Below are 16,239 nucleotides of genomic sequence, written 5' to 3' on the forward strand. Positions count from 1 at the left end.
TCTTACAAATTGACGCTTAAGGTGACACTTAAGGCACGGCTAGCCAGGCTAGAAGCAGCGGTTCAAGTTTTAAGAAGTCCAGCATCGGCAATGAGTTCAGAACTACAGTGGTACCTCGGGTTAAGAACTTAATTTGTTCTGGAGCTCCGTTCTTAACCCGAAACTGTTCTTAACCTGAAGCACCACTTTAGTTAATGGGGCCTCCTGCTGCTGCCGTGCCGCTGGAGCACGATTTCTGTTCTCATCCTGAAGCAAAGTTCTTAACCCGAGGTACTATTTCTGGGTTGGCGGAGTCTGTAACCTGAAGCGTATGTAACCTGAAGCGTATGTAACCCGAGGTACCACTGTACATGGAAGCAATGGTGTAAATTTCATGGGGTGGCATGCTTACCTGCCAAGCTTTGAAAGACTGGGCAAGTCAAGCCCAATCTGGTGAGTGTACAGATGTTCACCATATCTGAATGGATGCATCTGCTCCCAGTGCTGAGTGTTTTGGACCTGGGTGACCCGGCTGTGCCTTTGCTTTCTGACTCTGGTCCTCCACTCTCAGTAGTTGGCTGATGCCCTCGCCAGATTCTATTTCCACACTTCTCCACCCAGCAGGGAAGAATGGAGGTGAAAGTCCTGCTTCCCCCATCCAGAGCAGCTCTAGGAGAGGAACGTGCCTACCCTCGCCTTTGCTCCCTGGTCTCGGGCCTCCCTCTCCCACCATCCTTTTCCCCTCATGCGTCTTGGTCTGCCACTCTACTCCTGAGCCCATCAACACTTTGGGACTCGTGACATGCAGTGGCGTAGCGTGGGGGGTGCAGGGGGGGCCGGCCGCACCGGGCGCAACATCTGGGGGTTAGGGTTAGGGGGCGCAAATCCACGGGTTAGGGGTGCAAATTACTTGCCTTGTCCCGGGTTCTGACAACCCACGCTACGCCACTGGTGACATGTTATGAGAGAGAAAACCTTTTCTCTATCCACTTTCTCCATAGTACTGTGCATAATACTACTACTACTACTAATAATAATTTATTATTTATACCCCGCCCATCTGGCTGGGTTTCCCCAGCCACTCTGGGCGGCTTCCAACTGAATATTAAAAACAATACAGCATCAGACATTTAAGCAGTTCTATCAAGTCACCTCTTGTTTCCTCCAGACTGAAACCCCCAATGCTGGCACCTATCCTCATAGGGGAGTTGCTCCACCCCCTTGATCATCTTGGTAGTTCTGAACTTTTTTCAATCTCTACCATCAGCTTTTTGAAGTGAGGCGATCTGGAACATGTTATCTTGACATTTAGAAGACATCTGAAGGCAGCCCTCTTTAGGGAAGTTTTTAATGACTGATGTTTTAATGTATTTTTAATCTTTGTTGGAAGCTGTCCAGAGTGGCGGGGGTAACCCAGACAGATGGGCGGCAAATAAATAAATAAATAAATAAATAAATAAATATTCCAAATGCCACTGCACCATAAATTTGTATACAACATTATTAGAAAGTCACTTTCATTTTTAATTTATTTTCTAATGGTCCCAAGATTAGAATTTGCCCTTTTCACAGCTGCTGCACACAGGGTCACCATCTTTATCAAGCTATTAGCCCTTGGTCAGACACTGCCAGTTCAGACCCCATGAAAGTATAATAAGTGAAATGAAGATTTTTTTTGTTCCAATGTGCATCACTTCAGACTTGTTTACACTGGATTGCATTTGCCATTTTACCACCCATTCCTAAAGTTCATATAGGTTCTTTTGGAGCTCTTCACTTTTTGTTTTAACTGCCCTGAACAATTTAGTATTATCAGCAAACTTGGCCCCTAACCGTTCACCCTAATTCTCAATCATTTATGAACAAGTTAAAAAGCACAGGTCCCACTACCAGTCCTTGGGGGACTCCATTCTACATCCTTCCAATGGGAGAAATGTCCATTAATTCGTCCTTTGATTCCTGTTAATCAGCTCTTATCCACAAAAGGAGAAGGCCAGTTGTGTTGTTTATTGTTTCTATTTACTTGGCAATTTTTAAGTCTTTGGAAACTGCCCTGAGCACAGTTTCTAGAGTGGAAAGGTTGGCATTCACCTATCTCAGGAGACAAAGGTGTGTGCCTGTTACTACACACAAGAGGTTAAGGCAAAAACCAGCCAAGCGAAAAGGGCCATGTGACATGTTTCTTCCTTTGTGGAATCCTAGAGGAAGGCTAACAGCCCAGAACCGACTGGTTTTGCCTTCTGTTCCTCTGGAGTATGTTCCTCTGGAGTGAATAGCAGCTATTCACTAACACAGGAGAAAGCAAAGGTGTGTATTCAAAGGACAGGATTCACGTAAGACTTCAATATGCTTTTTTGACTCCGTTGAAGCTTACCATGAAATATCAAGCCAGTCCCTCTGTGGAAAGCCCCCTCTTAGGTTAGATAGAATATTGGGAAGAGGCTTGCTTATTTAGAACACCTGCATAAAAGGGTTAATTAAAAAGGTAGGGGATTGTTGTTGTTGTTTTGGCAGGTTCCTTTGCAAGGAGCATCTGTGATGTGGCAACTTTTCGCAGCTACCTTGTCCCTTGTTTTCCTGTGCATGAAACATCTATTTGCATCAGATTGCAAGTGGGTAGCTGTAGTCAACGATTTTGCTGACCTTGGGAGCGACCGAAAGATTTTCTTTTCCCAGCGGGAAATTAAAAGGGTGGCTGAGATCTTCAAGGAACTCACAGACTCAGCTATAGACCCTGATGACAAAAATGCAGTGAGTACAACATGCCTGGGTGTGGGAGAGGAGATCTTCCTTTCCTTCCATGACTAGCAAGGGCTCTTTGGGTTCCATGGCTCTTGAGCTGGAGCTGTTAGGAGGGTGGGCAAGAGGTCACTTAGAGAGCCCCTCGAACCAAGGGCTGAAGGGAAATCAGACAAACAGCAGTCACACACATCCTCAAAAGTCTAGGCTTAACAGAAGAGGCCAGGGCTGATTGCATCCCAGGCAAAGGCCAAGCCTGACTTGGAAGCTTTTATAGTGGAGGGAACCAATGGGCTGCCTTTGTGGGTAGCGTCAACCTAGAGTTTAGGGGGAGATCCCAGTTGTGAGACCCTCTCAAACTGCAGACCTGACCAGCTCACCACAGCAGTGTATAAATCTGGAACTTCTGCTTTCATCCTTGGAGATTCCTAACAGGCACAAGTGCTTGAATCCCTTACGGTCTCAGTTACTTTGGTTTATTTTATTAAATCAACTGTTTTATTCAGGGCTGCTGTTGGCTTTACTGGTATACTAGTCAACCAGAACTTTCAGCTTATTGCTCTTCAAGTGAAAAGAGCTATTGAAATACCGTAACTGTCTCTTTTTACAGAAATACCTGGGATTTCCATACTACCTGAAAATTAATCTGAGCTGCACACTTCAGGTAAGAGAAGAGCCACATGCTTTGTGAGGGCAAGGGATACTTACACATTGTAATTGAAGGGGCACTTTCCCTTGCTCCCCTGTTGCTTCAGCAATGGACAGATTTGCACTATGGAAATAAATTTGTTTTAAGCCACTGCTTTAAAGTGGCATTGATGTTTCATCTGTTGCTGAGATGCATGATAATCTTGTGAGGGTTTTTTTTGGGGGGGGGAGTTGAGGTCAGCCTGCCTGATGCCCATGTCCTTTGTAATTCCTGGGGTCCTGGTTCCACCAAGGATTAAATTCAAATGGAGGATTCCATTGCTGATTTAGCCAGACAAGGCTCATAGTTGCCAACTCAGTATGGTCCTTTGTATAACAAAGGAAGCTTCTCTGTGCCAGAGGACAAATGGATGGGCCTCGCAAGAGGAAAAGAATCCGTTCCGCGAGTCTCTTCGTCTTGTGGTTTTTTCGTCTTGCGAAGCAAGCCCATTAGCGGCTTAGCGGCTTAGCGCTATTAGCAGCTTAGCGGATCAGCTGATTAGCGGCTTAGCGGATCAGCTGATAAGCGGCTTAGCGGATCAGCGGCTTAGCGATCAGCTGTTTAGCGGCTTAGCGGCTTAGCGGATCAGCTGTTAAGCTGCTTAGCGGCTTAGCGGATCAGCTGATAAGCGCCTTAGCGGCTTGGAAAAAGGGGGGGAAAAGGAAAAAAACCCCGCAGGAACTCGCAAGACATTTTCGTCTTGCGAAGCAAGCCCATAGGAAATTCGTTTTGCGAAGCACCTCCAAAACGGAAAACCCTTTCGTCTAGCGGGTTTTCCGTCTTGCGAGGCATTCGTCTTGCGGGGCACCACTGTATTTGGCTGCCAGTAAGACAGACAAAAGCCAAGATAGTTGTGTGAGAGAGAGAGCTGGGCTAGAAGCAGGCTGCTGACATAAGCCAGGGAGTCAGAGCCATGCTTGATTTCTGCTGGAATCCAAGGCTGTGTCTATGGGAGAAACAAGACCACTTGGGGTGTTAATGCTGTGAGCCCCTCCACTGTAGGTTTAGCTTGCATATGTGTGTAAATAAACCACATGTCATAAAGAAACCACAGTCTCCGCTGTCTCTTATTCCAAGGAAACCAAACCCTGGATAAGTGACTGGATTGGAAAAGAAAAGAAAAGATAAGAAAAAGGGCTTCTTATTCTGTGTCTTGTCAGTTACATAAAAAGAATTATTTGAACATTCCCTCCATAATAACAACCCACTTTTCTTCTTTCTTCATTTTTCCAGTCCCTTGTTCCATTTCATTCATTTCTGGCTTAATTTCATACCTCATTTCAAACGCTTTTGGGTTATAAACTATTCTTTTCCAAACTAAAAAAATCTCCTGGAAACCTTGTTGCTGAAGAAGCCCAATGGGCGAAACAAGAGTGTATCCTGAGAACTGGTCTATCATCAGCTGCCTTATTGTTACTAAGTAGTTCTGTTTGTTACACTCTCAAGACATAGGACTATGCAGAAGGATGATATCAGTATGAAATGGCATTGCCAACAGGAACTGTACATTGTAATCGTTGGACTTGACTATCCTTGGACTTTACAACAATAAAAACATATAGAAGGTTAATAGTAACATGATATGTTATTGCGGGATAACATATCACTGCGGGAGGCAGTGGAAGACAGGAGTGCCTGGCGTGCTCTGGTCCATGGGGTCACGAAGAGTCAGACACGACTAAACAACAACATGTTATTGCCATCAGGAGCTGTGCTTTGCATTTTTTTGATATGACAGTTACAGTTTTAGTATATATAATGTTATGTTGCTTTACAGCCAGTTACGTGTGTGTTGTGGTATTCTGAACATGATTGACGTAATGAGGCAATTGTGTGTGTTGACTGTATCATCAAACACCGACAAAATCTGCCATCTTCTCTCCCCTGTAAGTTGCAACACTAATGTAATAGTTGACAGACCTCTGCTTGGATTGAGTCAGCACAGGCAAGTGACACTAGAGTGATTTTGTGACAAGGGCTCTGGGTCAACAAACTTCTTTCCTCCTTCCAGAACTCAGAATGGGCTATTCGGACAGGCCACTACACTGGACTGAGGCCGATTGTGACTGTCACTTTTTCAGAACCCGTCCACCCTGTGCGTCAGAAACAGGAGCAGCTGCAGATCGAAATGAGGGCTGCTCCGTATAGGAATAAAGGTATTTCAGCATGTCATCCCCAAGAGGCAGTGCGGAAGCAGGAAGCACAAAAGGAAGTACCGTATTTTTCGCTCTATAAGACGCACCAGACCACAAGACGCACCTAGTTTTTGGAGGAGGAAAACAAGAAAAAAAATATTCTGAATCTCAGAAGCCAGAACAGCAAGAGGGATCACTGCGCAGTGAAAGCAACAATCCCTCTTGCTGTTCTGGCTTCTGGGATAGCTGCGCAGCCTGCATTTGCTTCATAAGACGCACACACATTTCCCCTTACTTTTTAGGAGGGAAAAAGTGAGTCTTATAGAGCAAAAAATACGGTATCTCATTAGAGAGTAGCTTTCTTTTGAGGAGCTTTGCTCCCTTCGGAATTTTTCAGCTTCAGAAAGCAAATTTTGGATGCCACTAATGGCCACAAATAAGCAGACAGACAGATTGGACCCAGTTTGGCCCAATTCACTTGTGAATTCTCTAAGCTTGCATTGGGGAACCTCTTAATAGATTGCATTGTAGGTTAATTGGCAGAAGGGAAGGCAGCAGTTGGATTTTCTGCCTTGGATGATAATAGCTCATTTCCCTGTTGCCTCCAAATTGTGTGTGTGTGTGTGTGTGTGTGTGTGTGTGTATTGGCAGAGGTCAGAACAAGAATCACCATCCAAACACCTAATTTAAATAGCGGATAATATTTTGTCTCACTCTTCTGCCAACATGAGTATGATCCTGCCTACACTGGGTGGAGCAGGCATTTATTGGGATGCAGCCTCTCCCTACTTCTAGTCCTCCCTCTGTTTAGGCTTTTGGAGGGGATTCCTGCTCTGCCACTGAGCCTCTTGGGCCTGCCGATCAGAAGGTCGGCGGTTCAAATCCGCACAACGGGGTGAGCTCCCGTTGCTCTGTCCCAGCTTCTGCCAACCTACCAGTGCATACCACTGCAAGTAGAGAAATAGGTACTGCTTGCTCCTTCTGCATTGCTCCTTTTTCGTAACACTGCTGTGGCAGGAAGGTAAATGGTGTTTCCGTGTGCTCTGGCTTCCGTCATGTTCCTCCGTGCACCAGTAGTTTAGTCATGCTGGCCACATGACCCGGAAAGCTGTCTGTGGACAAATGCCGGCTCCCTTGGTCTGAAGTGAGGTGAGCGCCACACTCCACAGTCGCCTTTGACTGGACATAACCGTCCAGGGGTCCTTTACCGTTTGACCTTTCCATGCCTTCTCTGCCTCCAGCAAATTGTGACAGTGAGGAAGTTTGCCAAATGTGCTGGTTCACGCCGATGCCCTTCTTGAACGGCACTGTTGTGTTGGATGTGTTGGTGGAGAGCAACGGCATCGGTCTCCCTGTGAAAAACAGAAGGTGAGGGATACGTTTCTAGTTTGTAGACCCAGCAAGAACATTTTCACGCGTGCCAGTATCTTGCTTGTGCCATATTTTGAATGAAACCTAAAACAAAGCAAAACCTGAAACCGTCAATCTATTACAGAAAGAGAACTGGCAGCAAAGCTCTCTTGATCAGCTCAGCAGAACTAGAACCATCTTCCACCAGTGACAGTTCCACCTGGCTGTGTCTATGGGCCAAGGGGACACAGCGAGGCCTGTTCCATCCTCCTGGCTGGAGCCGACTGCCGTGTGGCTCCTCCCCTCCCAGAACTGTTTCCTGGACTGACAGTTCCATTTGGCCATTATGTAACAATTACATGAATGTGTTGGTAATTGAACTGGCTAGTTTCCCCCTCCCCCCCTTTTGTATCAAGTCTCTCTGACAGCAAACCATTACAGTATTTTGAATGGAATTGACAGCTTTTAAGAAAAAATATATAAATGTAGCAAAAGAAAACACATATATTCTTTTTCTCCTTATGTATAGGTTTGCCATAAATATCAATGGCTATGTGGGAATTGTTCAAAATGAGGTGAAGATCAAGATTGGAGAAAAGGTAAAATGCTGGGGTTGGTAGCGATCTCAAGTGGCCTTACAGCCTGCTAACCACTGCTACTTGCAGTCTGTAGATGTGGTTGCATTTGCCTGTGGGGGTTAAACAGAGTTTTAGGATCCCATCTTTGGTAGCAGAAAAGCATAGGAATTAGGCTGCAAAGTCTCCTTTTGAGCAAGTCCAGCTATGAAGTAAGCTGGCTTCCTCTTCCTTACCCTGCTAAACAAAGAATCGGGCAACAACTTGCAAAGTAAGTTTCAAAATTAGATTTACTTACTTTATAATCATGCACTGGCTCCTAGTGACAGTAGCAGTAAAAACTCTGCAGTCTGCTCTTTTCATCTCTCTGCATATTCTTAGAGACTGGGGGGCGAGGCGGGGAGCTGGTTGCAGTGTGTGTGTGTGGGAGATTCCCTAGATTCTTCTGCAGCTTCTTGACCCCCCTCCTCTTCAGCCTCTGCTTCAGCCTCAGAGTCTAAACTGTACTCTGGAACAGACTCTTCCTGCTCACTAAACCCTGTTGCCCCTCTAGCCTCCGGCACCTCCTCCCCGCAGTCTTCTTCCTCTGACCACTCATCATCGTCCCACCACCAGGCCCCTGGCTCTGAGCCTTCTTCCCCCGGGAGTTCCCCGGCTGGTGCCTCCCCCCACTCCTCAGCATCCAGCCAGTCCTTGACACTCCCTGCCTCTGCCCTTATGGGTGGGGTCTGGCACGGTCCCCCTGAGGTTTTACCCTTGGATTCTGTAGAAGGTATCTGTTGGTCCGCAGTGGCTTTGGTGTGATAGACAGACTCTCCTCTCTGGTCCCTTCTTACCAAGCACAGCTAGATTCTTTGAAGAATGTCCTGCAACTGAGAGACCCATCGCGTCCCTTGTGGTACACTTACGGACAAGCCCCCGTGCTCATCCTTGGCGGCATTCCCCGGAGCAAGATTGTCTTCATGTCGGACTCGATGTTTTTGGATTACATTCCAATAGAGGTAAAGGGGAAACGAGCCCTCTGCATAGCGCATCTCTGACATGGCATCTCTCTGTCGGCCGGGGTGGGGTGGGGCTGGAACTCCCCCAATAGTTCACACATGAGCTTGGTGCTGGCAAGTGAAGTTGTAGCCGTCCAACGGTGGTGGACCTTGACTTCGGCAGACCGCATGTTTTGTGCGTAGTGTGTCCCAGGTTAAGTCCCCAGCATCTCCAGTTGAAAGCAGCTCAAGAGCTGACACCCTTAAACAGAGAGGATTCCCATTATAGCTAACAAAGCACAGCATTGTGGGAATTCCTACACAACTCTTAACCTAGTAGGAGCTGAGCCTGTTTCCACCCTTGTCTCTCTTTGTCTCCTTTTCTGCTACAGGTGGGCATTGACAGCTGCTGGATTGGCTCCCTCTCATGCCCACAGGGTACATTCTCCTCTGCCATTGTTGATGCCATTAGTACAGAGAGCACCCTGTTCATCCGGCAGAACCAGCTTGTCTATTACTATACGGGACATTACCCAATCTTGCATGTGAACACCTCTGGGTCTGGTATGTGAGCCTGAGAAGCCAAAAGGCACAGTTTTGTATTGGTTTTATGCCACTTTAACTGTCATGCCTTCCGTTATGGAACAGATGGAATTCTATGAGAGCTATGCTCTTCCGTTTTCTCTGGGGGCAGGGAATCCTTAGTCACGTTAACTGCCGTCCTGCCCTCAACTTGCACTGGCTGGACAAGGATAGAATATGGACTAACCCCTGGCTGTGGCAGTGCATCTTGAAGGTGTGCCACTGTGGAGGGCCCACCCCCATGTAGCACCATGGTTATGCCACAGTAACTGCATTGGCAGCACAGTGCTGACAATGGAAGGGGCAAAACAGCACTGACCGCCAATTAGTTTCTGGGCCCAATTCAAACTCCTCTCTATCCTCTTTTCTATACTATGCATAATTTTATACACCTCTGTCAGTGACAGTCTTTTAGGAAATCACTAACATCATCATGCGGTATTAAGAACAGCACAGTGCTGTTAAAAGCCCTTTCCTTAAAAACAGCCAGTTTCCCAAAACCTGCCAGAATTAAACAGTATTCACCCGATGGTGGAAGGTGGCAAGGAGCTAGTCAGTCTAGCCTCTCTAGGAAGGGAGCTCCAAATTCTGAGAGGTTCTACCAAGAGGGCCCATTGTTATTGGCATCCATCTGTCTCAGGAGACAGCGGAGTGTGCCTCCAGGAGTGAATTCAAACCGCTGTATGAGCAGTACCGAAGTGACCTCCTTGGGGCACAAGCCTGTGTATGGAGGTCCTGGGCTGCCCAGATGACAAGATTCCCTGAGCAAGATGTTTGGCAGCAGCTTGACTGCAGGAGTTGCCAAAAGGAAGCATACAAGGCACCATCCAACCGTCTTAGGGATTCCACTCCAGATTCGTGTGGGGTTCATTCCATAGCTGTTTCTTCTCCTGAAGATATCCCACAAGGCAGTGGAGGTTGAGGATCAGTGTTTTCCTTCTCCTAGATGGGCTACCTTCCCAGGTTGATGAGCCGCATCTGCCCCTCACTTCCCTCTATAGCATGTGCAGAAACCTCCTTTTTGACTGGTTGAGTCCACTTAATCTGCCAGAGTCTGTCTGCGCATACAGGGAAGTCCCTAACTCACTGAGGGCTTGAGACCCCTCACCTGGTTTAGCCAGCCTGTTGAAGATGTTCCCAGGGTGTGACCGCTGTCACAGGTTGACAGCTTCTAGGAGCCACAGGTGAGAGCTGAGTGCAGGGTGGGGACCAAAGTACCCCAGAAGGAGCACGACGTGTCCCCCACCAGAAGTACTATCCCTCTCCTAACACCCCATACACCCCCTCATTACATTATAATCTGACAAACCATCTGGCAAACAAGTCTCCTGTGCCTTTGTAAGGTGCTTAGAGTAACTGATTGGGACTATCTCTCTCTGGAATGCGCTACCACAAGATGTTGTCATGGACTGTCATAAAGGGTATAGATAACTTCATGGAGGATAGCACTGCCTGTGACCACTAGTCGCGATACATGACCCCAGAATGAGAGGTAGGATACCTTTGGATACTAGTCGCCGGGAAACAAAAGGCACAGAAGGGTATTTAACTCATGCCCTGCTTGTGGGTTTCCCAGGGGCCTCTGGTTGCAGGATCCTGGGCTAGGTGGGGCTGATCTAGCTGCCAGGCTCTTCACATGTTCTCTTATATTTCTTTAGAGCTCTGGACACGCATATTGAACCATGTCTGCGTGAGAACCTTGAACCCAGTCTTTTTCCCAATGAATGGCTCTGAATTTGTGATTGCCCTTGGTGGCGGCTGGCAGGAAGGAGAATTCTTTCTTATCACGATTAGAGGTATTTATCTTGCCCCACGTAGGACTATAGGACAGAATGGATGGGGGCTAGCTTGAGGAGGGACATGCTCTTCCGTTGTTCTGTGCAACGGGGTGTTGAGCAAGACTTGAATGGTGTGGTCTCAGCTGGATGATTGATGGACCGTCCTCAGGTTTTAAGCTACGTTGCTGATATGCTTGATAATTTTCAGGTATTATGGTAATTCATAATTGCCTTATTTTAATAATAATAATAATAATAATAATAATAATAATAATAATAATAATAATATAATAATAATAATAATAATAATAATAATAATAAAATTATTTATACCCCCCCTACCCAGCCAAGGATGGGCTCAGGGCAGCTAACAAGCAATAATAAAAACAAGTTGAATGAATACAACTTAAAAACAAGATTAAAATACAACATTAAAATATCAAAACATTAAAACATTAAAATGCAGCCTCATCACAGGAGGAGAAAGAAAAAAGAAAGAGGGGGAGGGGATCAAATTGGCTCCAAGCCAAAGGCCAGGCGGAGCAACTCTGTCTTACAGGCCCTGCGGAAAGAAATCAGATCCTGCAAGGCCCTGGTCTCATGAGACAGAGCGTTCCACCAGGCCGGGGCCAGTGTTGAAAAGGCCCTGGCTCTGGTTGAAGCTAATCTGACTTCCTTAGGGCCCGGGACCTCTAGGGTGTTGCTATTTATGGACCTTGAGGCTCTCCGTGGGGCATACCGGGAGAGGCGGTCCCGTAGGTACGAGGGTCCTAGGCCGTGAAGGGCTTTAAAGGTCAAAACCAGCACCTTAAATCTGACCCTGTACTCCACCGGGAGCCAGTGCAGCTTGTGTTTTAAATCGTGTTTTTACTGTGTGGATGACTGGGAACATTTCCTGACAAACTGAATAAAGAAAGTGGGTCGGTTTGGGGCAGAGCATGACTTCTGGATCATAAGGAGGGTATACATGTGCTGGCAGTGGGAGGCTTTGTCCATTGGAGAGTGGGAAGGGAGAAGCAGTCCATTCATTTTAACCCTACCCATGGTTCCTTTTTCTTTATAGATGGGATTGTGAAGGCTTCTGGATCCTTGAGGGAAAAGGAAGAGACAGTATGTGATTTTGTAAGGGGTACGTCCATTTTGATTTTTAAAACGTGCCTCCCCCTGGGTAGCCTCCACAGTCTCGTGCCACTATTGCGAGCTTTGTAGTGAGGGAGGTAAAGCCAGAATGGGCCATATATGTCTTTGTTTCCCTAATCACAATTCAGGACCCAAAATCCAACAATGTACCTGTACAACATGGAATGCAGCTGGGTTGGGGAGAGCTAATTTTCTCCGTGACTGTTATTTCTTTTTAAAATTTATATCCTGTCCTTCCGAAGGAATCCAAAATCAGCAAAGACAAAACAAAAATCTCTTAAGAACAATTCTAATACAGATGCAGACCAGGAATCGTTTATTTATTATGAATAACTATTCTGGGCATATCTTATATATATCTTGTTTATATTGTAAAGCACCCTGCAATCCTCAGACGGAAGGCAGCCCTGTTTAGGGAAGCTTTTAATGTTTGATGTATTTTAATATTCTTTTGGAAGCCGCCCAGAGTGGCTGGGGAAGCCCAGCCAGATGGGTGGGGTATAAATAATAAATTATTATTTATTATTAAAAAAATAACTGTATTCACTTCTGACAATTATTATTTCATAGAATCATAGAATTGTAGCATTGGAAGGGACTCCAAGGGTCATCTAGTTAAACCCTTCTATGCAGGTAACTAAAGCATCCATAAGAGATGGCCCTCTAGCCTGTCCTTCGAAAACCTCCTTGGAAGGAGAGTGCACCACCTCCTTTCCACTGTTGAACAGCTCTTACCATCAGAAAGTTCATCCTGATGTTTAGTCAGAATCTCCTTTCTTGTAACTTGCACCCACTGATTTAGTTCCATTACTATGGAGCAGGAGAAAACAAGCTTGCTCCATCTTCCATGTGACAGTCTTTGAAATAATTGATTTTGGGTTCGGTCAGTCAACCACCTACAAATCCACCTAACAGTTGCGTTGCCCAGATATTCTCTGCAAGGACAGCATGTGGGACTTTGTCAAAAGCCTTACTGAAATCAAGATACACTACATCCACAGCATCCCCCTGATCCACCAAGCTTGTAACTCAATCAAAAAAAGAAATGAGATTCGTCTGGCATGACTTGTCTTTGAGAAACCCATGCTGGGTCTCAGTAATCAAAGCGTCCTTTCCTAAGTGCTCACAAACCAACTGTTTAATCTTCTGTTCTAAGACCTTTCCTGGTAATGACATCAAGCTGACTGGTCAGTAATGACCTGGGTCTTCTTCCCCAATTTTTGAAGATGGGGACAGCATTTGCCCGCCACCAGTCTGCAGGGATTTAGCATTCATTTCCTCTTCCCAGGAAATACTGGAAATTGTAGTTCCATGGGAACACCACTAAAGATTTCACCCAGTGTACTTAATTAGCTCCACTAAAGGATGATTCCCAGAGTTCTTTGGAAGATGACGTTTAAGCTGGTATAAAAATTAACATATGGGTAAACAGAGACATGGCATAATAGTAGCAGCAATGTGGTCTGTTCAGAGTGGCCAGCAGGAAGATCTGCTCATGCCACGAATGCAAAACCTACAGTGACATCTCTTTAAATAATGCAATTTTTCCATTGCCCCAATCTTCTCCCTTCTAGCTTCGGCGTGCTCCATCAAATGGGCCACTTACTCCTTGGCTGATAACCGGATATATTTGCTGGTGCATGAGACGGGAACAGACAAACACACCATTGTGGTATACTTACTAGGTTAGACTGGCTCTCTTAAGCGTTATTCGTATTGTTTATTGTACTTGAAATTCAACTTGGTGGTGTTAAAAAAATCAAAATCAAATCTATTCTGGCAGGAACCTGTCTAACAATCATGACACAAAAAGAGAAAGGGACAGATAAATAAAGAGTAAAATGAGCAAATTCAGGTGCACTGAAGTTACCCCGCCACATGCTAGAAGTGCCAAAATGTGATTTGGGGGCACAGGGGAATTGAAGGAAAATAAAATAACATTTGGAAAAGATGTTGAAATACTGAGACCCTTTCCACTGCGCTGTTGTCCTACTATATTGTCTGAAAGACATTATAAGGAGCGATTGTGCAGAAATGGTTTCCTGTTCGTGGGTTAAACCACAGAGCCTAGGGCTTGCCGATCAGAAGGTCGACAGTTCGAATTCCTGCGATGGGGTGAGCTCCCATTGCTCAGTCCCAGCTCCTGCCAACCTAGCAGTTCGAAAGCACGTCAAAGTGCAAGTAGATAAATAGGTACTGCTCCGGCGGGAAGGTAAACCGCGTTTCCGTGCATTGCTCTGGTTTGCTAGAAGTGGTTTAGTTATGCTGGCCACACGACCCGGAAGCTGTACGCCAGCTCCCTTGGCCAATAAAGCAAGATGAGTGCCACAACCCCAGAGTCGGCCACGACTGGACCTAATGGTCAGGGGTCCCTTTACCTTTACCTCAGTTTTCGAGCGTCTCGGAAGTCAAACGTTTAGGCTTTTGAACGCCAAAAACCCGGAAATAACTGTTTTGGTTTTTGAACACTTTTTGGAAACCAAAATTCTTCCGGAAATGCATGCTTTGGTTTTTGAATGTTTCGGAACCGTGGTTCCACTGTGCATGGGAAAATGGAAAGTGGCAAATGTACCATCAAGTAAAGATTGGTATGATAAATTAAAGAGCTATGCTTTTCATGGCTGAATAAACCTACTTTATTAGATTTAGAGAACAAAATCAAAGGCACGATATCCGCAGGCAAAAATGGATTAATTTTATCGATCATGAGTTGTTATCAAATGTATGGATTCACTGTATTCTGATAGAAGGAAGCATATATTAGTCCAAGTCAATTGCTGTTGTGCTCCGTAGAAAATTCAGTTACAAGCATAATTTCAGTCCAACTAATTGTAATTACCGGTATACCATCTGTTACATCCTTTTCTTTTCCCCCAAGCTTATGCATAAATGGAATAAAGTAAATAAGTAGGCAATTTTAACATTTGGATGTTTTCTCTGCTCACTTTGCAGACATAAAGCATTTTGAATTTATTTATCATATCCCTGAAAAAGTTCCCAAGGGTAAGTTAGGCCGCAGAATCTGAGACAAGGCAGAATCTGCTGCTACTTGCACTAGACAACACCTGTGCACTCTGTGTTAAGCCACAAAAATTAACACCCGGGGCTCCAAATTTGCTAATAGAATTTGCAGCTTCCACTTCCCCCTTTATTGTGCATTCAAAGGGATGGGGGCGGGGATGGCAACGAAACCCTTGACCCTTCTGATTGCAAGTACAGGAGGATAGTTAAAGGGCAGACAAGTTGGAAGGGGCTTTGAGTATGTATTAATCCTGGAACTCTTTGTCAAAACCCCAAGTTCTGAACTGAAGGGAATTCATAATTGTCAGGGGTTCAGGAGCAGAAGGGACGGATGGAGAGGAATCGGAGGGAGAAGTTAGCGACGATAGCCGACCAAGGTCCCTAAGTCTCTCCAGCGAATCGGAGGATTCACAGAAAGGGGCTCCCGTGGGCAGAGCTGGGGGGTTGCCAAGAGGGGCACCTCAGGAAGGAGGGACCAGAGGGGATTCAGAGAGCAGCAGCTGGAGATCCGGACCAGCTACGCCACCAGAGAGCAGCAGGGGGGAGGAGTTCCAGGCACCAGCGACAGGCAGCTCTCCGGCAGCAGCCACGCCTGCGTCGGAGAGCGAGGAAACGGTAGAGAGGAGGGTCGGAGACAGCGCGCGCGCGCCAAGTTCAAATGTAACAGAGGGAGGCGCAATGAGCAGCCCGGAAAGGGAGCCAGGTCCTAAAGCCCGCCGAAGGGAGGGGGAGGAATCCGAAGGGTCCGCATCCGAGGCATCCAGGAAGGAAGGAACCCCGGGGGGTGGTAGGACCCAGAGGCGAAAGGAGAGACGCAAAAGGTGGAGCAAGGCTAGGGTCTTGAACTGGTGTACAGGAGGCGGAGATTCAGATGGGACTTCGCCGATCTAGGGAATAGACGTAGAGACGCACGCTAAGATTTGGAAATGGAAACTATACTTCAATAAAGACTTTATACCGTTCTACCGGCTAGCGTTGGTCCTTTGTGAGCCGGGACCTAGAGGCAGTCTCTGACAGTAAGTCCCATCTCAAAAAGTTTTCATCAGTTCTCTTTGACTCAAGCGGCGTGTGGGGAGCGAAGCAGGGAGGAAAGAGGACTGGTGCCTTGGGAGCTCACAAGAGTCAAGCGACATGTCTACTGAAGAGCAAATTGCTTCCCTGCAAGAAGCGGTAACGCAGCTCAGCGCAGAGATACTCGCCTCCAGGAAAAGAGAGGATGAAGCGGCTGCTGCATGCCGAGATCTCCAAGCCAGGTTGGACGTGCTTACTAAG

The 16,239-nt window shown here is 46.3% G+C and overlaps 1 protein-coding gene across 6 annotated transcripts in view; it reads left to right on the forward strand.

The window, feature by feature from the left end:
- The window catches only part of CATSPERG (cation channel sperm associated auxiliary subunit gamma), a 48,097-nt gene that overhangs the window by 1,533 nt on the left and 30,325 nt on the right, over nt 1-16,239 (forward strand). For 4 of the 6 annotated variants that reach the window (XM_083626863.1, XM_083626862.1, XM_083626861.1 and 1 more), the window contains exons 2-12: nt 2,494-2,730; nt 3,329-3,382; nt 5,418-5,562; nt 6,783-6,909; nt 7,421-7,490; nt 8,312-8,467; nt 8,839-9,010; nt 10,687-10,824; nt 11,870-11,935; nt 13,521-13,631; nt 14,899-14,949. In XM_083626863.1, coding sequence (XP_083482989.1) covers nt 2,518-2,730; nt 3,329-3,382; nt 5,418-5,562; nt 6,783-6,909; nt 7,421-7,490; nt 8,312-8,467; nt 8,839-9,010; nt 10,687-10,824; nt 11,870-11,935; nt 13,521-13,631; nt 14,899-14,949 — 1,303 coding nt within the window. In that variant the 5' untranslated portion in view covers nt 2,494-2,517. Of the gene's footprint in view, nt 1-100; nt 787-1,099; nt 1,628-2,493; nt 2,731-3,328; nt 3,383-5,417; nt 5,563-6,782; nt 6,910-7,420; nt 7,491-8,311; nt 8,468-8,838; nt 9,011-10,686; nt 10,825-11,869; nt 11,936-13,520; nt 13,632-14,898; nt 14,950-16,239 lie in introns of all 6 variants that reach the window. The other 2 variants (XM_083626859.1, XM_083626860.1) reach the window with 2 other exon arrangements.

This window comes from Podarcis filfolensis (assembly GCF_964270895.1).
Source record: "Podarcis filfolensis genome assembly, chromosome: 8".
Classification (NCBI taxonomy): domain Eukaryota; kingdom Metazoa; phylum Chordata; class Lepidosauria; order Squamata; family Lacertidae; genus Podarcis; species Podarcis filfolensis.